This window comes from Pristis pectinata, chromosome 3 (assembly GCF_009764475.1).
Source record: "Pristis pectinata isolate sPriPec2 chromosome 3, sPriPec2.1.pri, whole genome shotgun sequence".
NCBI lineage: Eukaryota > Metazoa > Chordata > Chondrichthyes > Rhinopristiformes > Pristidae > Pristis > Pristis pectinata.
Window position 1 is genome coordinate 40,248,816 of NC_067407.1, and position 26,402 is coordinate 40,275,217.

General features: G+C 40.5%; 1 protein-coding gene across 1 annotated transcript in view; it reads right to left on the reverse strand.

Moving 5' to 3' along the window:
* The window catches only part of sgip1a (SH3GL interacting endocytic adaptor 1a), a 121,180-nt gene that overhangs the window by 83,594 nt on the left and 11,184 nt on the right, over positions 1-26,402 (reverse strand). The window contains exons 2-3 of the mRNA XM_052012355.1: positions 25,328-25,392; positions 7,488-7,541 (exon numbers count right to left, since the gene is read on the reverse strand). Of these exons, the coding sequence (XP_051868315.1) occupies positions 7,488-7,541; positions 25,328-25,392 (119 nt within the window). The remainder of the gene's footprint in view (positions 1-7,487; positions 7,542-25,327; positions 25,393-26,402) is intronic.

Sequence of the window (26,402 nt, forward strand, 5' to 3'; positions counted from 1 at the left end):
GACGTTTTGAATGAAATCAGCAGAAGAGTTAGATCTTCCACATTTCTGGATCCCCAATGAATAAATGGACCCAGAAGGTGGCCAAATAAATTGTTCTTACAAACAGTGCCCTACTGAAAATTTACCTTTAATAAGCTATATCTTTCCTTTTTGTGCTCTTAGTTATTACCTTTTACAAAGAAAAAACAAAATGGTGCTTTGCAATTTTGCTGTAAGCAGCATGCAATAAATATCTACCGTAGAAACGAGAGGAAACCAATTGAAATGAAGTGATGTTTGTTTCACAGTTCTTAACCACACAGATTAGTACTGAGTCATATGAATGACAAACATCTAGTTAATGTAGCTGAAGCATTTGACACTTCTAAAAAGGACAAAGTAACAACGAAAGAAAGCATTCTTCAAACATCAGGAATATAATCAACAAAAGCTAGAAATACTCAGAACAGACTTCCAGCACCTGCAGTTTTCTTGTTCGAAAATCAGACCTCGAATATCTCAATCGACTAACATTTTGAGAAGAGTTTTGAATTTCATGCAGGCAGGGGTTGGTGAACCATATCCTGCAACAGTGTGTGCAGAGGTACAGACATCTTTGAAAGTCACATTGCTTTTTCTGATCAAGATATAGAAGAAGCATGATGATTTTCAAAGAACACAAGGTAAGAATATTGGCAGATAACAAATAATATGTAAAAAAAGTAATGCATACTAATCAAAACACTATATTCAAGTACATCTGAAGGCTCATATCTTCAGAGGTTATTGAATGTGGAGTAGCTTGTATGTATTTCCTACTTGTCTGTTCTAAGCCTTGCACCTTCTAATTGATCCAAAAAAGGAACCGACAGGGACAATACGAATTTATGGACAGACAGGAGAAAAGGAACCAATGCAAGTAAGGCCCCAGAAAAAAGAAAAATAAATGATACAAACTTGAGGAATGGGTGAAAGAGAAAGGAACAGAAGGAAAAGAGTACATAACAATGAGAGGAAACACGCAAGGGGCATCGGCCGAGAAAATCAGGAAAATGGCCTGCGAGAGTGAAACTGGAGAGGATAATAAAGGGATTATTTTAACTTATTTACAATTATATTTGGGGTGCTTCAAACCTGAGTTAGTCTGCTGTCACCCATTTCACCACGCAACACAATAAATGTCCCTCTCCCTCACCCACCCCATCCCAAAGCCGAGGACTGGGAATGAAGATAGGATCTAATTACAGAAAAAAAAAGGAATTGTTTGTTTTGGAAGTCATATTGAACAAAGAATTGCCATCTAAAAACAAAACACATTGCTGAAGCCTCCAATGAAGAAAATTTTCTTGGAGCTTATCATCATTGATATAACAGATAGAAACAATTTGGAAATCCAACTTTCGGGGTCAAGCTCTGGTACAACCAATCCAGTTTCTCAGAACAGAAGGAACCTGCCCTGAGGATATTTATTTCTTAAAAACAAAAATAAATAGAATAATTTAATATTTGACCAGATGCATTCTGTCATTTATTCCCAACAAATGCGTAATGCTTCTAATCAACAAAGAAGCTAACTGAATACTTACTTAAGAAAAAGACTGTAATGAAGGCTTAAGATAAAAACATGTGCAATTTTTCTCTTTTACTAAAATGAGGATATGGATTGTTAGACATTCTCTTTCATTATCCTGATCTTCATATATTGGTGATCACTTCAAATCCTGAGAGATACACGACTCATTCCTGTTTCCATGTCAATAACATAATGTCAATAATATAATATCTCCTAAGCGTTCCAAAACAGACATGCAAATTCAGAGGAAGGTCAATCCTAAACTGTTTCAGTTAATTTAGAAACAATCTGGTAGGATTTTTAAACTTACATTTAGCATCCACAAAATGGAAAATGGGCAAGAATTATTCCAAAGGTGTGATCCACAATTGGATTAGAGAAATGATTTTGTACATACTCTAACATTTGTTACCCCAACCTATCATTGTAAGATTTTTAAGACAACTCGTGCTGGTTTCAGGAACAGGAATGACAACTCTGGTTGAACACACTGATGGAAGTTTAATCATGTGATGTCTGATTGCATGATACCATGCCTGTTGTTTGCCAACATAATTATTGCATTTATCATATAAAGTTAGACCAATTGGCTCAACACGTTCCTTTAACAACTGTGACAAAAGGAAATACTTAAAACAGAATGCAAAATGTGTTGTAGTACAAGAGGCCATTCAAGTTATGGGAGAGGGGTTGTGAAAAGGAATGCCATAGAGGATAGTAATATTAGGCAGTCATGTCCAGGAGTCCTGAAGGTTGCGTTACCTGGCCAGTGCCAGGGTTCAAAAGCAACTCCTGGTGCTTGAAGAACATTTTGAAAAAGGAGGGGGCAGATCCAGTTGTTGTGATTCCTGTAGAAAACAGCAAAATAAGATGAATTAAGAATGAAGTCTTGAGAGAGTTTGAGGAGCCAGAGTAAAAGATAAAAAAGCAGAACATCAAAGGTAACAATCCCTGGGTTACAATCTATGTCAAACACAGACTGCTAGGGAGACAAAGGATTAGACATGTGAAGAGTGCCTGAAAGAGAGGAGGAGTTTCAATTCATGGGGCACTGGCACCAATACTAGGGAAAGCCAAGCTGTTCCCTTGGGATGCATTGATCCTAATGAAACAACTAAGGCAGTTAGACCATGGCTATAAACTAATGTGGGGGTGGGAGGGCGCTAATACATTTATTTTTTAACCTGAAAGAGAAAATTTAAGGGTGTACAATAGCTAGCTTAGTAAAATCACACAGGTTCATCAGGAAATGAAAGAATTTAATAATATTCATAGGTTACTGGCAAACAATGTCACAGCGGGGAAAATGGCAGAGATAAAATTAAATGTGTTGTATCTTCATGAACAAAGCATTCATAACAAGATAGTTGAATTATTTGCACAACTACAGAAAAGGTAAAGAAAGAACCTGTAGCCATTAATGAGGACTAATGCTAAAGGGAGCACCAGCGCAGAACCTCTCCAAATCTGTTTAATGTTTGCAGGGTGACCAAGGTTAGGAATAAAATATTTCAAGGTATGCCACTTTTAGAAAAGTTAAATGGATTAGGGTAGTCCTGATAGACAGTAGAATAAAAATAGACAGCAGAGAAAGGATCTTGGCCAAGGAAGTCAGGATGTACTAACAATATGGGCGGAACTACAAAATGATGAAATAAAGAAAGCACTATGGGCTTGTTTAAAGTCTCTGTAATGATATGCATGATGTTAGAATATAAATCAAGAAATTACAGTAAAATGGAAATTTTGGGAGACTGCACATAGAATTGGAATTGGTTTATTGTTGTCACTTGTACCGAGGTCTTGCATACCATTCATACAGATTAATTCATTACAACAGTGCATTGAGGTAGTACGAGGTAAAAACAATAACAGAGTGCAGAATAAAGTGTTTAAGTACAGAGAAAGTGCAGTGCAGGTAGACAATAAGGTACAAGGTCATAACAAGGTAGATTGCGAGGTCAAGACTCCATCTTATCATACCAGGGAACCATTCATTATCTTATAACAGAGGGGTAGAAGCTGTCCTTGAGCCTGGTGGTATGTGATTTCAGGCTTTTGTATCTTCCGCCTGGTGGGAGAGGGGAGAAGAGAGAATGACCCGGGTGGGTGGGGTCTTTGATTATGCTGGCTGCTTTACCGAGGCAGCGAGAAGTACAGAGAGAGTCCATGGAGGGGAGGCTGGTTTCCGTGATGTGCTGAGCTGTGTTCACAACCCTTTGCAGTTTCTTGTGGTCCTGGGCAGAGGAGAATTAGCAATCCAAATGGACAAAAGTAGCTTGGAAGTTGAATTTATGGAATATAATTTCTTGTTTGTCATAAGGCATGGGGGCAGAGTAAAAAAAGTTCTTACATTCAAGATGTGGAATACACGTAAGACTGTTCTTGATAACAGTATTTTAAGCAACCGACCATCTGAGATCATCAAACAATCTGCTGGAGGAACTCAGTGGATCAAACAGCACCTGTGGGGCACATCTGAGACCATGCTTAATTTTTCTAGTTAGCCATCAGTGCACCACTTTTACGGTTCACATTTTATTCCTCAATCCCAGGTGGAGATACGATGGGTCAAGTTGGCTGAGGAACCTTCATATCTCTAACCAGCATTGAGGAATAAAATGTGCACTGGAAAAGCAGCACAGTGATGGCTAACTAGAAAAATAACAGATAGCCTTAGATTGAAAGAAGCTAATAATGATGTTAAAAATAGTGAGAAAATTTAAAAAATCAGAAAAGGATGAACAAGAAATTGATGAAGAGAGAGAAAATAAAATTTGAAGGTACACTAACAAGAATAGAAAACAGATTGGGAGAGGTTCTTAACTGGCGCCCCATGTAGCATTGGTCCTCAGAGTTATGATTCATTATGGTGCACTTGCTTCTCCAGTCCCACCCCACATAGGTATGTACTCCAGTACATTAAAAAACACTTGCTTGGGTTGTGCACAACTGTGGCTGTGGAAACCGTAGGATCTGGGCACCCGTCAACACATGGAGCAACCCCTGCTAGTCCTCACCAATAGTTCACACTCACTCTGCCAGCCAGGAAGCAGCCCTGAACCATTCATCTCAGCGCTGAGGGCTGCCCTGCCTGCTCCGGCTCGCCCAATACCAACCCTCACCGGCAACCTCTCCACAGTGACCTGTGGAGTGATTCTGTAAGAGTGTCAGCAGAAGGCAAGGATCCGCACCAGATTCCAGCACCACAGCACTGTCAGTAATGTATATTTTTCTCAATACATAATACTATAGTGACCCCTTTTAAAGCTGATTCCATGGCCATTCTTGTTCCTTGTAATACATCCTGTGCTCTCATTGAGATACCTGTGCATGTATTCAAAAAGGAAGATTAGCAAAAATGGGTCTTTTAGAGACAGAAACAAGAGAAATTTTAATGAGAAGTAAAGAAATGGCTAAGACAGTAAAAAATAATTGTACATTAAAAAACTGCAATGCTGGAAATCTGAAATATAACAGAAAATGCAGAAAACACTCAACAGATCAGATTGCACCTCTAGAAAGAGAAACAGAGTTAAAGTCTCAGGTCGAAGACCATCTGTCAGAATTGGGAAAGTGAGAAAACAAGTTAGTTTTACATTTCAGAGAGGCTGGGGGGGGCGCGGTGAGATATAGGGATCAGATAAAGGGATTATCTCTGATAGGGGGAGGACAAGGTTGCCATGGTGATAAGTTGTAGATGTCATCAGCTCAATAGCGGCACTCAGAGAGAGAGAGAAAATTAATAAAGATATGAAATGAAGGCAGGTAGAGGGTGAGAACATAAACTAAGGAACATAAATGTTGCAAAGTGCAGGGCTGTAGTCACGTCCAACAAGTTAGGTGAGAAAGAAAACTGAGTCAATATCACAGATGGATAACTTACAGCAGAAGTTGCCAATTCTGAAAGAAACAGAAAATTAAGTTGGCTGAAGTTATAGAATTTGATATTGAGATCAGAAGGCTGCAATGTTCCCAGAATGGAGATGAGGGCCTTTCCTCAAGCTTGCATTGGGCCTTGTTATGACAATGTAGGAAGCCACAGCAGACAGGTCAGAGTGGGAGTGGGATGGAGAATTAAAGTTCAGGAGATATATCTGTGAGAGCACTTCACCTTTTATACCCTCTTTTTCTTGGTAGAGAAAGAATAGCCCTCAGCTTCCACCCCAACATCTTCTGAATTCAATGGGTCGTCCTTCACAATGAATTTCCACCACCAGCGAACTCTTTCCTCCCCTTCTGTTTCAGCATTTCAAAGGGACCATTCCCTTCAGGACTCCTTGGTCCTCTCTTCTATCCCCATCAACTGTTCCACAACTTATGACACTTTCCCATGCATTTACAGGGGATGTAACACCTGTACTATTGCCTCTTCCCTTCCCACCTTCCAGCAACCCCGACAATCCTTCCAAGTGAAGTAGTGATTCACTTGCACTTCTTCCAATCTAGTGTACTGCACTCAGTGTTAACATTGTGGTCACCTCTACAGTGGGTGATTGCTTTGCGGAACACCTGTATTCAGTCCATGGGGATGAATCAGAGCTCCCTGTTACTTGCCACTTTAATTCTCCATCCTGTTCCCACTCTGGCCTTTTTATCTGTGGCTTTCTCCACTTTATCTTCTGTCTGGACTCAGTCTTTCTCTCTCCATTTGCATGCATAGCCTGCTGAACACGACCTACAGCTCTGCATTTTCTAACCTTCCTGTCCTTTTATGTATTCTCGGTCTTTAACTGCTCTCTTTCATGACTTTTGTTTATTTTTTCTCCAACATTAACATCAACCGAATGACCTCTACCACTTATCCCCAAGGCAACCCTGGCTTCACCCTTTCGGAGTTATTTCCTCTCTCCATTCCTTCCCCACCTTCTCTGCAACTTAAAATTATCTTGTTTTCCCTCTTTCCAAGTTCTCAGTTTCTCTTTCCACAGATGCTGCCTGACCTGTTGAGTATTTCCAGCATTTTCTGTTTTTATATTAATAAAAAAATGTATTTGGGATGCAATGATCTACAGAGAGTGAGGATCGAGGGTGACTTGCTTCAACACTGGTTTTGTGGATTCTGAGGTGATTTGATGAGGCCAATGTGGGAACTACAGACTCTTCTACAGCTGGGTAGTTTGTGAGGGGGGTGTGCTCCTGCCACTACTTATGCAGAGCATGTTTGTGCATCCTGATGCATGGACTCAAGGTTCTCTGTACCATCCCAAATGCTCCTTCTCCAGTTTGAGCAGTAGTGGATCAAGAATTACAGTTTGTCTCAGAAGGTACTCAAGAAATCAATGGGATGAAAGGCTGACAAATCCTCTGGACTTGATATGGTATACCTTTATATTTTAAAGCACATGGCTGTAGAAATATCAAATGCATTTGCTTTAATCTTAGAGAAATCTCTTGAAGAAAGGAAGGAAATAGTAACCGTGTGGTTGAAGAAAAGAGCGAGATAGTCAAGATTAAATGGTGAAAGGATCAAAGTTTGGGCCTGAGCTATTTTATAGTCGATAATAATAATTTGGTTAAGGGATTTGAGAGTAATATATCTGTCCTTGCAGGTGATATGAGCCTAGGTGAGAAAGTAAACTGTGAGAAGAATGCGAAGAGGTTGCAAGGGGACGCAGAACGATTAGTGAGTGGGCAAAAAGGCAGAAGGAGTATATTGTGAAGAAGTGTAAAATTATCTGTGGAAATGCAGAATACCTTTCAGATGGTGAGAGAATAGTAAATGTTGCTGTTCAGATTGAGATGAGGATCCTTTCACATGAATTACAGATGGTTAACATGCAGGTATGGCAAGCAAGAAGGAAGGCACTTGATATTTTAGCCCTTATAACAAGAGGGCCGGAATGTAAAGGGAAGGGAATCTTGCCCCAGTTACATGCCGCTTTGGTGTGATTACACTTGGAGTACTTAGTCCAGTTTTGGTATTCTTACTTACGGGAGAACGTGCTTGCTTTTGAGAGGGTGCAAAAAAAGATTCTCCAGATTGGTTCTTTGAGAGAAAACACAAGGGTATGAATAACAATTTAACAGGCCTACATACTTGAATATAGAAAAAATGAGAAATGAAATGAAAAGTTATCTCATGAAAATGTGTAAAGTTCTAACAAAATTTAAGTACAATTTAAATACAATTTTTGCAGGTACAAATTTCTTAACATTCTGTCATGATAGAAAGATGCAAGCCAGGTTCCAGCCCAGCAACACTTCTAATACAATCATTTATTTCATTTAAGATTAAGAAGCTGCTTCGAGTGTCTGAGAAGTCTAGAACAAGATTATGAGGTCAGACACTGAGGTCGCAGATCAGCAGAAATTGTGTTATGAAGTTTGGGAGTTCTCTACCATGGAAGACTAATATTTTGGTCAACGAATACATTTAGGGCTGGGATTGCTAGATTTGTATGTACCGAAAAAAAGACAAAAAATATGTGGATTAAAAAGTAGTGCTGACAGAGGTTCAGCTGCAATTAATTAAATAGCAAAGATGGCATAATGGACCACATGTCCCACTCATGCCCCTACTTCTAATATATTTATAAAATTCTTTTGTTGAAAATTTGAAAATTGTATTAATACAAAACTTTAAACTTCTGAAGACTCATTTTCATAGAACAGTACAGCACAGTAACGGGCCCGTCTGCCCATGACGTATGTGCTAACCGTGATGCCAATTTAAACCGCACATCTGCCTGCATATAGTCTATAATCCCTCCATTCTCTGTCTGTTCACATACCTGTCTAAATGCATCTTAAATGTTGCTGTTGTATCTGCTTCCACCACCTGCCCTAGCAGTGCGTTCCAAGCACCTCCTACTCTCTGTGTAGAAAGCTTGCCAAACAAATCTCCTTTAAATTTTCCTCCTCTCCCATAAACCGAAACCCTCTAGTATCTGAAATTTCCACCCTGGGAAAAAGACTGATTATCTACCCCATCTATTCCTCTCATAATTTCATATACTTCTATCAGGTCTCTCTTCAGCCTCTAATGCCCCAGAGAGAAGAATCCAAATTTGTCCAACCTCTCTTTATAGCTAATAATCTCTAATCTAGGCAACACCAACATCCTGGCGAACTTCTTCTGCAACTTCTCTGAAGCCTCAACATCTTTCATGTAGTGCAGTGACCAGAACTGCACACAATACTCAAAGTGTGGTCTAACCAAAGTTTTATACAGCTGCAATATGATTTCTCAACTTTTATACCCATTGCCCTGACCAATGAAGGCATGTATAGTATGCCTTCTTTACCATCCTATTTACTATCACTTCCACTTTCAGGGAGCTATAGACTTGCACCCCAAGATCCCTACATACATCAATGCTCCTAAAGGTCCTGCCATTTACTGTGTACCTTCTTCTTACATTTGGCCTCTCAAAGTGCAACACCTCACACTTGTCAACAAATACATTAATTGAAAAACATATCTATTAAAATACCTTCAATTATCCAAAATTCAAGGTGCAACCTGCATTGTAATTTTATTATCCCATATCTTTTTAAAATAAGCCACCTTTCCAAAAGCAAAGGAATGTGATTGGACCACCTTGTAACTGGCTGATAGTGTAAACTTTCTCATTTCTTGAAGTTATGGTTTAAGTTGACACTCAAATGCACTGGTATCACCAAACATAAAATCTTTCATGGGCAAGCACAGATTTTGTAAAACTTCAGAACATAGTTGTTTATCTTCCTCACTTTTCATTGAAAACAACTTCATGATATAACTTGGCTTAAGGGATTCTAGCAGGTGTCACTGCAGTGGGGGGGGGGGGGGGGGGGGGTGGGCGGGGAGGAGGTGGGGTGGTGCGGCGAGGCTGAAGAGACCAGAACACAGCACAGAACAATAAGGCCTAATTTCCCTGGTAATGCTCCAAAGAAGATGTTAATCCAATACAAAAGAAAATTCCTTTGCATTGAATGTAATTTACAGTGGAAATTCCACAACCTTTTGTGCTAGTTCGGCCTGAGTGAATTGCGCTATAAGTATTTGCATTACTTTTTCTAACCAGATGTAGTGAATTAAGATGCATTAGCCATTTTCTTGCCTTTGCTTTCTTCAATAATTTCTTGAACAAATTGTAAAACAATTTTCTCCATAGTTTCCAGAACACAAACTGTTTAATTTTGCTTCCAGCAAATTCAGATTTTGATAGCAAAATGTGTTATTGCACAGTGCCTTGTCTCCTGGTGACTAACAGCTGAAATACAAAAAGCTCACTCTGCTGTGAAATTGGGTCAATAATTTTACCAAAAACATTGCTGTGAATACAGAACTGGGAACTTCATTTTGGACTCACAACAGCTTCAAAGCTAAAGTGATTTATTAGCAAAGATACCTGCCAACAGAAAACAAGTGGCTGGCCCATAGAAATGTAGAAAACAAACATATAGCATAGGCACTAATGCCATATGCAGGAGGGAAAAGCTTAGCAGACAATGTTTTGTTTCATACATTATTTGCATTATTCCTGAAGTGCAAAATAAACACTATATGAAATATATTTGTGCAGTTTATTCACTGAGTGAAAGAAGTGCAACTTCAGCAATTGGTGACTGAATTTTTGTAAATTATTTTTTATATTGCTGTTTGTAATTTTATAGGAAATGAATATTTGTAGAATATAAAGTATGAACTTAATTGGTTGGGATATGCACAGCAGATATATTTTGAGGAGGATCTATCACATTTATTGTCTTTTTATTCTTCCAGACTGATGACACCCTTCAATGATAATTGGGAGACCCTGAAATATTGCCCATATTACTTTTCACACTTCTGCTCTCACGCTTTCCCCTCTGTCCCACAATGAGATCATCCTGACTTAAGTTCACCTTGTGCTCCACATTGAATGGATCAACTGCTTTCATTTCCACAACATCTTGCTGTTGCTACCACCTTCTTCACCTCAGTTACCGAATTCTGAAGGAACTGTTCCATCCATGGCATCCTATCCAACTGTGCAGAAGTTTTCGTTGCATTACTGAATAAAGCAAATATTCAGCACCATTATTTTTGCAGCACTGGAATAGCCAGAAAAAACATGGACACAAGCAGAACTAAGATGTTATTATTTATTTGTACTAAAGATCTTCTCTTAGGCTGTCCCTCAGGATTGAGGATGACTTGCTTCCACACTAGTTTTGTGGGATCTGACCACAGACTCCTCTACAGATGGGGCAGGTGGTGCCTGATGAGTCAGGCAGCTGAGTAGTTTGTGAGGTGGTGCAATCCTGCCACTGTTTATCCAGGGCTTCTGTATCCCCCTGATGCATGGACTCGAAGTTCCCAATAACATCCCAAATGCTCCTTCACCAGTTTGAGCCGTAATGGGTCAGGAATTCCCAAGAGTCAATGGGAATGTTGCATTTTTTTCAAGGAGGCTTTGAGTATATCCTTGAATCTTTCCTTCTGTCCACCAGGTAATCTCTTCCCATAACAGAGCTCAGGACAGAATCTCTCTTTCGGGAGTCTGGTGTCAATCTTGCGAGTCAATGAAAATGACAGAGTGTAATTAGGGTACTCAGTGCTGGGGATGTTGGCCTGTGAGAGAGCACTTGCTTCGGTTTTCTTACCCTTGCAGTAAGTTTGGAGCATTTTGTGTACAATAGATAAAACCTTTGTGACTGACTCTTAACAGATATTCCTTGACTACAAGGATTTCTGAATTTGGAAAGCACCCTTTCCTATATCAAGGTCTCACTTTAAAGAATGTTGATGCAAAGATCTCTTGAATTGAATGGTTAACCTTTTAATCCTGGGGTCCTGCTTCAGTGTAACTCATATTTATGGAATGTAAATCTCCATCTGATGGCTGTAATAACCTTAACTAAAATAAGAGGAAATGGGTTTTCAGCACAAAAATGACAATAACCTAATATACAATTTTAATTTTATTCAAAAAAATTTGAATGGTGATGGCAAAATGGTAAAATGCAGTACCCCCCCCCACCCCATAAAGTTGCAACAGGATTTGCTCTTCTGGAGACTAAAGATTAGGACAGTTATGAGAATAGAAAGAAATTTACCACATATCTATTCATGCTACATGCAGTTGGGCAAAGCATGAGGCTAATGCTAGGTGATTTACTTCGTGCTGAACTTCATTCCACAGCTTGTGATTTGCCAACTTGATTTATGAAAGAATATCTACAGATAAAGTAAGTGGATTTCAGATACTTTTGCATATTGTAGAATATATGAGTCTAAATTGGAAACTCTGTTATTAAGCACTGTGATCTCAAATTAATCTGATCCCAATCCCAATCAACCTGATGCAGACAGCACAATAAGTGCGTGCTGGCTGCTCATTATGATGAATTTTGCATGTAGCCAGAGCCAACTGTGGTGTTCAATAGCTTATAGCTTCAGTATTTATCAATATCACAGTTGGATGAGTTGTAGCCAGAGAGAGTTTACAAGATTTACCAGGGATATGAAACATAATGAGAAACTTGAAATACGCAACATTGTGTACCACCAGTACATGGTGAAAATGGCTTGCATGATCTATAGAATGCACTGAGCAACACACCAAGATGACTTTGACACCACATCCCTCCATTAACACCTCTACATGGAAGAAGCATAAGAACACTAATGTTATGAAAATACCATGACTTCCATATTTCCTTCCAAGTCATTCAAGTACTTAACTAAGGAATATGTTAAACTTTCATAACTCATAATCAATATAACTGACTTGGATGGAGGGACTGAGTGTGCTGTTGCCAAATTTACTGATGATACAAATAATAGGTGGGTTAGCAAGTTGGGAAGAGGATACAAGGAGCTTGCAAATCGATACAGATTGGTGAAGTCAGTGGGCAAGAAACTGGCAGATGGAGTAAAATGTGGGAAAATGTGGAAGGAAGAATGAAAACTCAAGTTATTATTTAAGGGACTGCAAAATCTTGAAGTGCAATGATCTATAGGTCCTAATACATGAAACATAAATGTTAGCATGCAGGTACAGCAGGTAACTAGAAAGGCTCGTGGAATATTGGCCTTATTGAAAGGGGTATGGATTATAAAAGTTGGGAAATTTTGATGCAACTTTACAGCGTGCTGATGAGATTACACCTGGAGAAGTATTGGTGCAATGCTACAATACCCATTGGCATGATGTCATGGTGAAAATGTAAAATGGAGATGATGTAGGCAGATGAATTTGGGGAGGGTGTTCCACAACACCTCCTGATTGATGGAATCAAAGGCTTTAGTGAGGTTGAAGAAAGTCAGGTATGGTGGCTGCTGCTGCTCTCTGCATTTTACTCAGTGTCGTGTGGTGAAGATCAGGTCCGCAATGCTAGGTTGAGTGAGCTGGGGATTTTCTTTTTGGAGAAGAGGAGGATGAGACGTGACTGGATAGATATGTACAAGATGATAAGAGGCATAGATCAAGTGGACAGTCAGAGACTTTTTCCCAGGGTGACAATGGCTAACACGAGGGGACATAATTTTAAGGTGATTGGAGGATGATATAAAGGGGAATGTCAGCGTTAAGTTTTGTTTTACACAGAGAGTGGTGGGTGTGTGGAACGCACTGCCTACAGAGGTTGTGGGGGCAGATACATTAGGGACATTTAAGAGACTCTTAGATAGACACATGAATGACAGAGAAATGAGGAGCTATGTGGGAGGGAAGGGTTAGATAGATCTTAGAGCAGGATAAAATGTCGGCACAACATTGTGGGCCGAAGGGCCCGTACTGTGCTGTAGTGCTCTATGTTCTAATGCCTCCAGATGAACAGAATCCACACTGTGACTCAGCTTTTCAGCCACAGGGAGGGGGTAGTTGAGGAGGATCCTGGCAGTAACTTTCCCTGTGGCAGGGAGGTTCCTCTGTAGTTAACTCATTTATACTTGTATCTCTTCTTAAAAATGGTCATGATTATGGCATAACTGAGGGCCTCTACTACATCCTCCTTTGCCTGGATGTGGATAATGAGATTGTGGATTTGTGACTGAAGCTCGTCACCACCTACTTTTCAGGATTTCAGCAGGAATACCATCTGCTCCTGAGGTCTGGTTCTGCTTAAGTTAGGATATGGCCTTCTCAACCTCTTGTTGGTCAGGTGTGACAGCAAGGTTGGCCCAAATTAGTTGTTGTGGGATTGAGTCATGGTGCTTACATCAAGGACAGAGTCAAGGGTGAGGAGGTCTTTGAAGTATTCCTTCCAGTGGGTACTGACTGCCTCTCTGTCCCTGTTGAGTTCTCCTCTGCCACATGGGTATGAACACCCATATATACAGGTGGGTACACAGGCAGGTGCCACACAGTGTGTGTACTTGCTCATTCGCAGGTATATACACACACACACATACACACACAAACACACACAAAGACACACATACAAACATACACACTCACACACACAGGAAGACACACACACAAACATACACACACACAAACATACACACTCGTACATGCACACACACACACAAACATATATATACACTTACACACAAACATACATACACAAACATACACACTCACACATGCACAGAAAGACACACACAAACATACGTACACACTCGTACACAGACACACAAACATACACACAGAAAGACACACACAGAAAGACACATACACAAACATACTTACACACACAAAGACATGCATACAAACATACATACACACACAAAGACACACACATACAAACATACACATACTCACACACACACACCCTTGTACACTGCCCCCCCACCCCCACTTTTCACTCAGAAACCTGTTTCCGAACCTGGTTGTGCAGCCAGTCCACATTCTCAACCTCTGACTCAAAATGGATCCACGTTCCCAACGGCTGGCTCCAGTAGTGCATCTGGTCCATGTTCCTGACCCCAGGCCTTACACCTCATTATTCACAAGGTAGCCACCGCATTTGTGCTGCATCTACATTTCAACAGCGATCTTTCTAGGCTTCCTATTCTCTATGATCACTCGGCAAGTTCAACCAATAAACGACTTGTCAAACAGCATGGGGAGGTCCCAGGTCCCATCCCAGTTTGAGGATGTTATGTCACATTATTTATGATGGTGTGAAGTTTTACTGAGAGCACAACTTTCATTTACTACATCTACACATTTCTTGATCACATCCTAACACATTTTGACTACACCCAACAATGAGGTCTTCTTTTTATTCACTTTTGTTATAAAAACCCATGCTTCATAACTTAGTTCTTTGCTCTTGGAATCAGTCTCATGGATCCCCTGCACCATCTCCCATGCCTCACTCACCTTCTTGGTGACGAGAAATATGACCACATGAGTTTCCACATAGTGTTCTGGTCTCTGCCCACATCACAAAGACATTCTGGTAGATTAATTACCCCTTAGCGTAAATTAATGGCAACACATTTCATAGTGGTGTTGTTGGGCATGTGGCAGAGAATAAGTTGCAAAGGTACAGGAAATAAGGAGGGGGATGGGATAAATAGGATCACTCCTGAGAGTAGGCACAGACCTGATGGGTCAAATGGCCTCCTTCTCTGTCATGAGAAGATTGGATATTTTCCTTGTAGTTGAGTTTAAGTGAAGAAAGTTATTTCCAGCCTCATGCTTCCAGAAAGAATAGCTAGAAAATCCATTATTATTGCCTGGGAGTGATTCAGCTTCTTGTTTTCTCTCCTTTTCAACTCAGATCACCAACACAAATGGACTGAGTTTTACAGCTGTGTAGTGACTGGAAAGCTGGCACTACTTGATTTTGGTGGGCTGTGAAAAATGACAGCAACTTCTGCAATAGGTACATGCAAACTTCACTGCAAAAATGCAGAATTTGCTGTTCATGCTGCCCTGCTCTTCCACAGGGAGCAGTGACCCACATCATTCTCTAGCTTAGTCTCACCCCTGAAGTCCCACACCACCAGGTTCAAGAACAGCTATTTCCCTTCAACCATTCGGTTCTTGAAGCAACCAGCAAAACCCTAATCACTTCAGTTTAGCAATACTATAACCACTTTGATCACTTTGCAGTAAAATGTACTTTTTTGTTCTAATTATGTTCTTTCTTGCAAAAATTGTGTATAATTTATGTTTAATTTATGTTTTTCTTGTGAATATTGCTTATATGATGTTATGTACCTGTGTTGCTGTGGCAAGTAAGTTTTTCTTGCACCTGTGCATAAGTGTGCTTGTGCATATATAACAATAAACTCGACTTTGAATTTGACTTTGAAGAGCCCAGTATTCTGATCAGGCGTTTATATACTTGTATCTATATAAAACACTCCAAAACACTGGTGCTTCAGCTGCCAGTGAGTTTTTTTTTAAATGGCATTAATTACTATTTAGCAGTCTCGATAGCCCACAAGTTCATTGAAATATTTGACTGTAGTTTCCTCAGATAAATTTATAAAAATAATTATCTTCCTCTGTTTTTCTGAAGATCTGTTGATGTTGCAGTTTTTCCCTTAATCTTGAGTTTGTTCCAGCCCTTTTATTTCTCATTCTGCAAGATTTTTAAAATGCCGGCTAAAAATTGTAATTTTTGCTTCCTCCCTTACAGAATGGGAGATCTTCTTTCAATGCAATTGGCTGTTCCACCAGGGATTTTGTTGAAAGCAGCAGCTGTGTGCAGCAAAGGAGATTTCCACATCACAGAGATGGTGGGTACCTCTCGGCAAGGGAGGCACATTATTCACCACAATTCATAAAATAACAGGTCGTCATTTTTCAAAGAACAACATCACAAAGGTAAAGGTAGGAAGGCAGTGACATGGATTAAAAGAAGCAGGGAGAGACCATGAGAGGGAAAGAGGTGGGAACAAAAAGTGGAAAAGAGGTCAGAACAAGAGGCAAGGGTGAATGAAACAGGAACTAAGCAAGGAGAAATAGACATTAAGATGGGTAGAGAGAATGGATGGTTAAATAAACTGGAGCATGAAAAGGAAAAGAATGATCAGAAGATAATGATGCAGATACATTAAGATATGACAACAGGAAGGAAGAACCAGAAGAAAATGAATCAGAAGAAAGAAAATGGATTGAATCTTATCTTCCAAAAATGGAGACCAGGGGTCATACTGGAAAGGAAAACACAAGCCATCTGGAGAGTTATGACAGCTAAGTAATTAACATTCTGGATGAGTATCAAGAGCTTTGGATTAATGATGAGACAATTCATATCCCACCATAGGCAGCTGGGAAAAATGTTTTCAAATAATTAAGTAAATCTGGAGTTTGAAAGGTATTAGAATTGGTGAACAAAGGGGAAAAAAATCCTAATATCCTTCAGAGGGAAAAAAATAGCCACTCGAACTGAGACCAGACCATGAGTGAATCCAGACCCACAACAATGCTGTCGCTTCCAAACTGGCAAGCTACTTTCTGGTGGAGCTGAGGTATGGCCAATCAGTGCTGCCCTTTCCAGCAAGATCCAGATCCATGATTGAAAAAAATAAGAACCAAGCTCTTGTAATTCTGATGTTAATGGAGAGGGAGATGAGATGCAGACAGCCAACTAGTTGGCTAACCGCTTTTTCATTTTTAACTGCAAGTGGTCTGGTGGTATTTACACTTAGGTCTTGGGGAAACCTTACAGCTGAAATCAAGCTAGAAAGGTTGAAGTTATGAGGTGAATATAGTTACTTCACTGCTTGCAAGCAACAAGGTATGGAAGTGTTTCTGCACAGTCCACCACTCTGGCTAGTAAATAATCAACAATTTCTACCCCACCCCTCCCCTCAATCAGTCTGTTCTCTTCCTAACAAACCCCTCACTGTCGATCTATGTTCTCTACCATCCCTAATGGACACCACACCTCTCCAACACTCTCTTACTCTCCCTGCCCACCCAGCTGCTCTTGTAGACTTCAGCCCCACGGAGCAGACTGGCTGCAGGAAAGGCCTTCTGCCTGACTGTGGGCAGGGTCCTCAATAACAGGAGCCCAGCAGTCAAATTCCCCAGGACGTCCATTAAACCTTCCTTCCATCATAACAGCATCCCCACATGGAACACTCCTCCAGGCTAAGATTCAAGCTGATGAGACTAGCATCTTGCCTCTCAGCTGTTCTCTATATTCCTGGGACATAGATTAATCAGAGCACAAAAGGTTTTTGAATGCAACTATAGTAGGGAACATAACTGTAGGAATTTTTAAAAACTACACAGATGATTACAGTAGGGTGGATAGATACCTTCAAGAATAACATTTTACACATGAAGGAACATTTCTATTTTGCAACATATCATGTAACTGTAAAATTATTTACCCAACGGCTCAAAATCCAATAAGCACCACATTCTGTTTTCTTTGCTGCTTGAAAGAAAGAACTGTGCTGATTAAGACCATCTCAGCCACAAGTCCATTGAGTAATCAGTCTACTACTATCCCATCTACTCTCCAAATAGAACACTAATAGGACAACAATCAGAGTTGGCCATTCCAGAAAGGTCAGCCGGCTTTAATTTATGTGCTTACCTCTTCGTCTTCCCTTCCTCCTCCAGTCCAGAGATATATTAAAAAAACAAGTGCATGAGGAGTGGTGGGAACAGGGAGTGGGAAGAATCCACCTGCTGGTCCTCAGAGGGTCAGAGGTTTCACAAGGAGAGGGGAGAAAGGTGTGGGTTTTTGTGAGATCTGGAGTCATTGAAAGTAGGAGGAAAGGTTATCTGGTGGGTTGGAGGGTTTCAGGAGTTGACCAGGAGAAGTAGTAGGGAGAGAAATAGTGAACAAAGAATTAGAAAAGAAGATTCATGTTCAGCTTCTGACTGCTGATGGCCTGGAAACAATGTAGCCTGCAATGCAAAAGACAGAGCAGCAATTGGGAGGACCCAGTGTGTGAGGGAGCCGTGTCAGCAGGACAAGTTATTTGTCAGAAAAAATAGAAATATAGTGGCACCAAAGCTCTGCACTTGCTGCATCCTAGGCTAATCCCCAACAACCCTCGCCACTGACCCTGGCAGATCGAACTGTCAGCCTGTCAACGGCAGGCAGCCTCATTGCCACAAAGTGCCTCCCTCAGAAAGGCTGCAGAGTGAATTCCTTTCTTTAGAAAACTGATCTGCTTTGAGCCTCCTGACCTGACCTAGTTCCCCAGCTGGACCTCACTGAGCAAGCAAATAAGCCCCATAAACTACCTCCAGTAGCATGCACAGGAATATAGTGATCCTAAGGTGGCAATACCCAATGTTGGAGTAAGCAATCATGATTTTCTTTCTGTCTATATCATAGAATCAAAAGTTATACAGCATGGAAACAGGCTATTCGACCCAATTTGTCCATGCTGACCAATGGGTACCATTTTGTATTAAGCCCATTTCCCAGCACTTGGTCCACAGCCCTATATGTCTTAGTCAATTTATCTTAATACTTCTTAAATGCTGTCAGCGGCCCAGCTTCTGTCATTCTCCCAGGCAGTGCATTCCAGGTACTTACCGCTCTCAGGGTGAAGAAAATCCCCTCTCAATCACTTACCTCTTACTCTAAACATATATCCTCTAGTTTTATGTACTTTGGATGTGGGGAAGTTTCCTGCAGTCTACCCTATCTATACTGCTCATAATTTTAGATACCTTAACCATGTCCCCTCTTAGCCTCCTCCACTGAAGGGAGAACACACCTAGCTTCTCCAGTCTCTCCTCATAACTGAACTGCTCCATTCCAGGCAACATCCTGGTGAATCTCACCTGCACCCTCTATAGCGCTATCGCATAGGTTTAAAGTGAGAGGGAAAAGATTTAAAGCGGATGCAAAGGATGACTTTTTCCACACAGAGGGTATGTGGAATGAACTGCCAGAGAAAGCAGTAGAGGTGGGTACAATTACAATGTTTAAAAGGCTTTTGGACAGTTATATGGATAGGAAAGGTTTAGAGGGATATGGGTCAAATGCAGGCACATGGGAATAGCTCAGTTAGGCAACTTGATTGACATGGACAAGTTGGGCCGAAGGGACTGTTTCAGTGCTGTGTCTTCCTATATCTCAGTGACCAGAACTGCACGCAGTACTCCAGCTGAGGTCTAACCAAGAGTTTATAAAGTTGGAGCATAACCTCCCTACTTCTGTATTCAGTGCCTCGACTAATGAAGGCCAGTATTCCGTATGGCTTCCTAACCATATGGTCTTCCTGTGTTGCCACCTTCAAGGATCTATGGACTGGACTTGTATTTCACGGTCACTCTGTTCCTCAATACTCCCTAAGACCCTACAATTTAGCCTCCTTAGTGCTCTCAAAATGCATCACCTCCGATTTGTCTGGAATAAACTCCATCTGCCATTTTCTGCCCATTTCACAAAGATATTTATATTTCTCTGCAGCCTAAGGCCATCTTCTGCACCACCAATAGCTCCACCGATCTTCGTGTCATCCGTGAACTTATTGATCATGCCTCCCATATCCACATCCAAGTCATCCACGTGTATTGTAAGTAACAAGGGTTCCAGCACTGATCCTTCCAGGATACCACTAGTCACAGGCATCTAATCACAACAACAACCCTCTACCATCACCCTCTGTCGCCTATTGCCAAAGCAATTTTGGACCCAGTTTGCCAATTTGCCCTGGATTCAGAGGCCCAAACCTTTTGAACCAGTCTCCATGTGGGACCTTGTCAATAGCTTTAATAAATTCCATGTAAATGACATCTACTGCCCTGCCTGCATCAGTACACTTTGTTACTTCTTCAAAGAATTCAATCAAATTGGTCACACAGGATTTGCCCTTGACAAAGCCATGTTGGCTCTCTGATAAGTCCCTGCCTTTCCAAGTGATCATTAATCCTGTACCCCAGAATTTTTTCCAGTATCTTCCCTACCACTGCTATTATGCTCACAGATCTATAGTTGGCAAGAATTTCCCTGCTGCCTTCCTTGAAAAGGGGAGGTCACACTTGCTGTCCTCCAGTCATCTGGTATCTCACTTGTGTGGAGGATGGATTTAAAAATCTCAGGCAGACCCACAGCAATCTCTTCCCTTGGCTCCAGCCTGGGATAAATCACGCCTGGTCCTGAGGATTTATTCATCTTTAAGCCTGACATAAAGTACTTCCTCTTTATTTATGGAGACCTGCACTAATAAGGTCCAGTAATGCTCCTTCCCTCATTGGTCTATCTACATACTGCATCAAAAAGCTCTCCTGGATACATCTCAAAAATTCCACCCCCTCTGAGCCTTGAACAATAAGACAATCCCAACTAATATTTGAGAAATTGAAATCCCCCAGTACTATAATCTTATTTTTATTGCATCTCTCTGATATCTGCCTACATATCTGTCCTCTATCTCCTGTTGATTGTTTGGAGGTCCATGATACACCTTCAGCAAAGTGATGATACCTTTTTGGTCTCTAATATCTATCCAGATAGTTTTGTTTGAGAAGCTTTCTAGGAGATCCTCCCTCAATTATGAAGTAATGAAATCTTTGACTAACAAGAATATTGCCTTTCCTTACACGCCCAAGATATTGAGTTGCCAGCCCTGCCTGTCCTTCAACCATGTCTCAGTGATGGCAACAATATCATAGACACCCATATTAATTAAAGCTTTGAGTTCATCTACTTTACAAGTTATACTCTTTGCATTAAAATAGATGCAATTTAGCTTTGAATTCTATTGATGTTCACTTACTCACTTGTTCTTCCTAATGGACTTGATAAATTTACCCTTTAGGTGATCATATCTCTTCATCTGAATAACCACTCTGAGTCCCCTTCCCCAGCCAACTTAGTTTAAACCTTCCCCAATAGACTAGCAAACCTCCCAGTACTGATTCCACTCTGGTTAAGATGCAACTTGTCCCACTTGTACAGGTTCCACCTTCCCCAGAAAAGTCCCAATGATCCAAGAACCTAAAGCCCAACCTCCTGCACTATCCCTTCAGCCACACATTGATCTGGCCTATCCTTTTATTCCTATACTCACTCGCTCATAGCATCAGAAGCAATCCAGGGATTACAACCTTTGAGGCCCTGCTCTTTAGATGGTTACCTAGCACCCGAAACCACTGCACTTTCTCTGTAGCTGTGACACTTTACTCTGTACTGTTATTGTTTTTACCTGTACTACATCAGTGCACTCTGCACTAACCCAATGTAACTGCACTATGTAATGAATTGACCTGTACGATCGGTATGCAAGACAAGTTTTTCACTGTACCTCAGTACAAGAGACAATAATAAACCAATACCAAAACCAATGTTACAGGATCTCATCCCTTCTCATTGTCATTGGTACCTACATGTATCACAAGTAATGGCTATCAGATTTGGCCATTTCTACATGTCATCATTTTGGCTCAATTTTACTTATTCTGTTCTCAGACCTGAAATGTTAACTCAGTTTCTCTTTCCACAGATGCTGCCTGACCTCCTGAGTGTTTTCAGCATCTTCTATTTTATTTCAGATTTCCAGCATCTGCAGTTTTTTTTTGCATCTGGGGTTACTGTATTTTGCAGCAAAATGTTTCAAAATATTTGGTGTGCAATGGTCAAAGGGGGTATATGACTAAATGAATCTGAACTTAATGCTTACCACACAGAAATTATATCTTCAAAGTGAACTGCACCAATCTTGATAATGCCTGCACCACCACCAACTGAATAGTCACAAGTTACTCCACCAGAGCCCTCCACTGCAGTGGTTCCCAGTTTCAAATGCCAGAACAGATATCTGCCTGTACAGAAACTTCATATCTGATCAACTTCATGGGCAATTAACGACTAAATACTAAAGTTAGTAACTAAATGCAACACTGATGATAAGCCTCTCATAACTGCTATGCAGGCTTTATAAAAAGATATATAAAGCAAGTTTCAGATATAGGCAGACACAAGAGATTCTGCAGATGCTGGAACCTGGAGCAATACACACAAAATGCTGGAGCGACTCAGCAGGTCAGGCAGCATCTTTGGAGGGAAATAAACAGTTGATGTTTTGGGTCGAGACCCCTCATCAGGACTCATATAGGCAATGGCGTAGAAGCGCAACTCTACAGATAAATATTTGTACTTGCCGTACATTATCTTTTCTTTGGAAAACTATTCACCATGCATTCCAATTTCTTTCCAGTTCCTCTGCGTATCTGACATACTGGCATTTGGAGGTGCTCTGAGAGTGGCTTCCCTGTTATTCATTGCCAGATGGTACAGGCCAATCATGCAGCTAAAGCTTTGCAGAGGACCAGCGAGGCCTTTTTTTTTTAGCAATTTAAAAGGAACCTGTTCGAGCAAGTCTATTGCTGAGAACCAAGTTTAGTAAATGCCCTTTCAATAAAGACTCATAACTCTGGGTGGCTCTTTTTTAGCCCAACTGGCCCCTACCCTGGTGGCAACTGTGCATGTTATCCTAACCTAATCATAACCCTGACCACAACCAATACTTGCATATAACATTCAAAATATTCTTAAGTGGAGTTGCCTCGGACATGTGTCCCATTGCCTTATGATTTACTCCACCCAGAATATTTTCAACTAGTAAATCATGGAAAGGAGATAATTAATACTCAGGGCTACCTCCCTGCAGCTGCACACAGCCACCAAAAAAAAAATTAATATAAAAGAGGAAATGCAACTCAGCAGTAAATATGATGAAAATAACGCCACCAATTCCGATAAAATGAAAAGATCAAAGTGATTTTATCAGAAGAGTTATTCTTTGAAGAAAGTCCCGGGCAGTTTTTATAGGAACCATATGACTAAATTTCCCTTTTATCTCCTCCTTGATTCATACAATTTTAAAATGCAGAGGATATTCAGATGGTCTGATCTTTAACCAGATTAGGAGAGGGTTGCCAATGACCCAATAAGAGCAATCTGTTACGATGCTGTGATTTGCATGTGTTCGTTCCCACAAGGAGAAAAGAAAAATTCTTCCTTCTTTAACTGTGCACTTCACTAGCTCCAACAGAACGATATTCATACAGGTTTGCAAGTCTGTCACCAACCCCTCCTCTCACCTGCAAATAATGCTTACAGATCAAGAAAATACTACAGCATTGCAAATTAGTGAATAGAGCTTGTCTGATTGCTCTGTTGGTAACTAACCCTACCTGGCATGGTGCCATATCATTCAGACCAGTGGGGTACCCAGCTTTGTACTGGATGTAGTGATGGCAATAAGGGTAGCAGTTGGGTTGTTAACATTAACCAAAATGTCCCCAGCTTAGGAGAAGAAAGAAAATAGTTTGCCAGGCTTTCTGCTGCAACCTGGCTCCAGGAATCAGGTTAAGAAGTGATTGCATGTGGATATGTGTCAGGTTGTTTAGATTTGGATGTGGTATCTTTTAGGCATGTCTACATGAGCAATGACAATTCAGGAGGATATCAGAGCTATTACTGTGTAACTATGACCATATTGGAAAACATTGACTCAACAGAAAAAAAACTGGGACAAAAATATTAGATTTGCTTTAAGGCTCATATCTGAAAAATTCTGATTCCCCATCAGTGGATTTCTTGTCAAGGCTTTACCTTAAAGTTAAAATGTACTCCAGACATTCACTGCCCTGGGTGCCAATGTGTAAAAGGGCTGATCTTAGACATTGAATTTTACTCTGGGTGGGGGCCTTGATTTACATTTCTAATACGTTTGGTACACCCCATTTAAGTATAGAGCAAACATTTAAGTTAACATTAAGTTAATGATCATCGCAATTCTACTTCCATTTTACTTCCCTAATTCAAGGGTACAGCCACACAAGAGCAAAATACGACAAGGCACCCGAAATTGGAAATAAAAAATAAAAACAGGAAATACACAACAGGTTAGGCAATGTCTGTGAAGATTGAAACAAAGTTACTACTTCAGACCTTTCATCAGAATAGCAAAGATGTTACAATTTTTATTAATTAAGGAACTGTTAATCATAGTGAAAAATCAAAATTTCAACCAGTTGGAAACAAATTCTATTATTCCTTTGTATATTGCCAGCCTCAGATTCATAATTAGGTAACACAGAAAATAAGGTTGTGAAGTTTAGAAATAATGTTAGTTCCTTAATAATTCAGACATCTGGACAAAACCCTAGAGTGCAAGTTCCACCACAACAACTGAGATTGTAGATTCTGTTTAAAAAAATTACCACAAAACAACCAGATTACCTCAATTGCTTATGTTCAAAAAGTCTACTGGTTAATTAACATCCAACCCTACACCAATGTGGTTGTCCCCTAATCGACTCTGATGTTACCTAGAAATGCCATAGATTCATTGAAACCTATCGTCACATTCTCACAACAATAAGGATGGCTTAAAAAAATTTGTTTGCAATGCCTACAAGACTGAAATTTAAAAATCTATGTATGCTCATGTGTTTATACTGAAGTTAGTATTAAAATATAACATATTTATCTTCAATATTATTAAAAAGTAAATCAAATATTCAGAAAATCCATACTTTATTTAGAACATAGAACAGTACAGCACAGGAACAGGCCCTTTGGCCCATGATGTCTGTGCCAACCATGATGACAATTTAAGTTAATCCCATCTTCCTGCACATTACTCCATTTCATGTTCATGTGCCTGTCTAAATGTCTCTTAAATGCCATTATCATATCTGCTTCCACCACCCCCCTCCCCCTAGCAGTACGTTCCAGGCACCTACCACTTGCTATATAAAAATTTTGCTTTGCACATCTCCTTTAAACATCCCCCCCACCCCCACCCAACACCACCTTAACTCTACACTAGTATTTGACATTTCCACGCTGGGAAAAAGGCTCTGACTATCCACTCTATGTCTCTCATAATTTTATATACTTCTATCAGGTCTCTCTTCAGCCCCCACCAATCCAGAGAAAACAATCCAAGTCTGTTCAACCTTTCCTTACCCTCTAATCCAGGCAACATCCTGGTGAACCTCCTCTGCACCTTCTTCAAAGCTTCCATATCCTTTCTGTAGTAAGGCAAACAGAAATGAACACAATGCTCCAAATGTGGCCTAACCAAAGTTTTATACAGATGCAATATGACTTCCTGACTTTTATAGGCAATGCCCCAACTGATAAAGGCAAGCATGCCATGTGCCTTCTTTACCACCCTATCTACTTCCGTTTCCACTTTCAGGTATCTATGGATTTACTCCCCCAAGATCCCTCTGTACAATAAGGTGCAAGGTCACAACAAGGTAGATCGTGAGGTCATAGTCTATCTCATTGTATAAAGGAACTGTTCAATAGTCTTATCACAGTGGGGTAGAAGCTGTCCTTAAGTCTGGTGGTATGTGCCCTCAGGCACCTGTATCTTCTACCTGATGGAAGAGGAGAGAAGAGAGAATGTCCTGGGTGGGTGGGGTCTTTGAGTATTCTGGCTGCTTCACCAAGACAAGGAGAGGTAAAGACAGAATCCAAGGAGGGGAGGCTGGTGTCAGTGATGCGCTGGGCTGTGTCCACAACTCTCTGCAGTTTCTTGCGGTCCTGGGCAGAGCAGTTGCCATACCAAGCCGTGATACATCCAGATAGGATGCTTTCTATGGTTAAGCTTTCACTGGTTAAAGACCTCCAGTCAGAATAACACCCCTGCACCACTACCCTTTGTCTTCAATAGCCAAGCCAATTTTGAATCCAATCTACCAATTTTGTTGGTGTTTCAACTGAAAGTTTCAGATTATTTAAAAAAAATTTATATCTTCATTAACTTTTGGAAATAACCTGTAATCTCATTATAGAAGTGACAACAGAATTGTAACTTTTCCAATTTAACTCCAATAAACTTTCAGTATGATACTTGCATTGGTGCCTGAGGAGAGTTCAGAAATCTCTCTCTGGGGGACTACTGAGACCTGTAGAGCTTGCCTTAGTTATACTAATGACTCAGTGGGGCTGCTCTGATCATGCATAATTGTGCAGCAGTGGACAGACAGTAACAGCATGATATCAGGTATAACTGACATCAATCTTAGCAGTA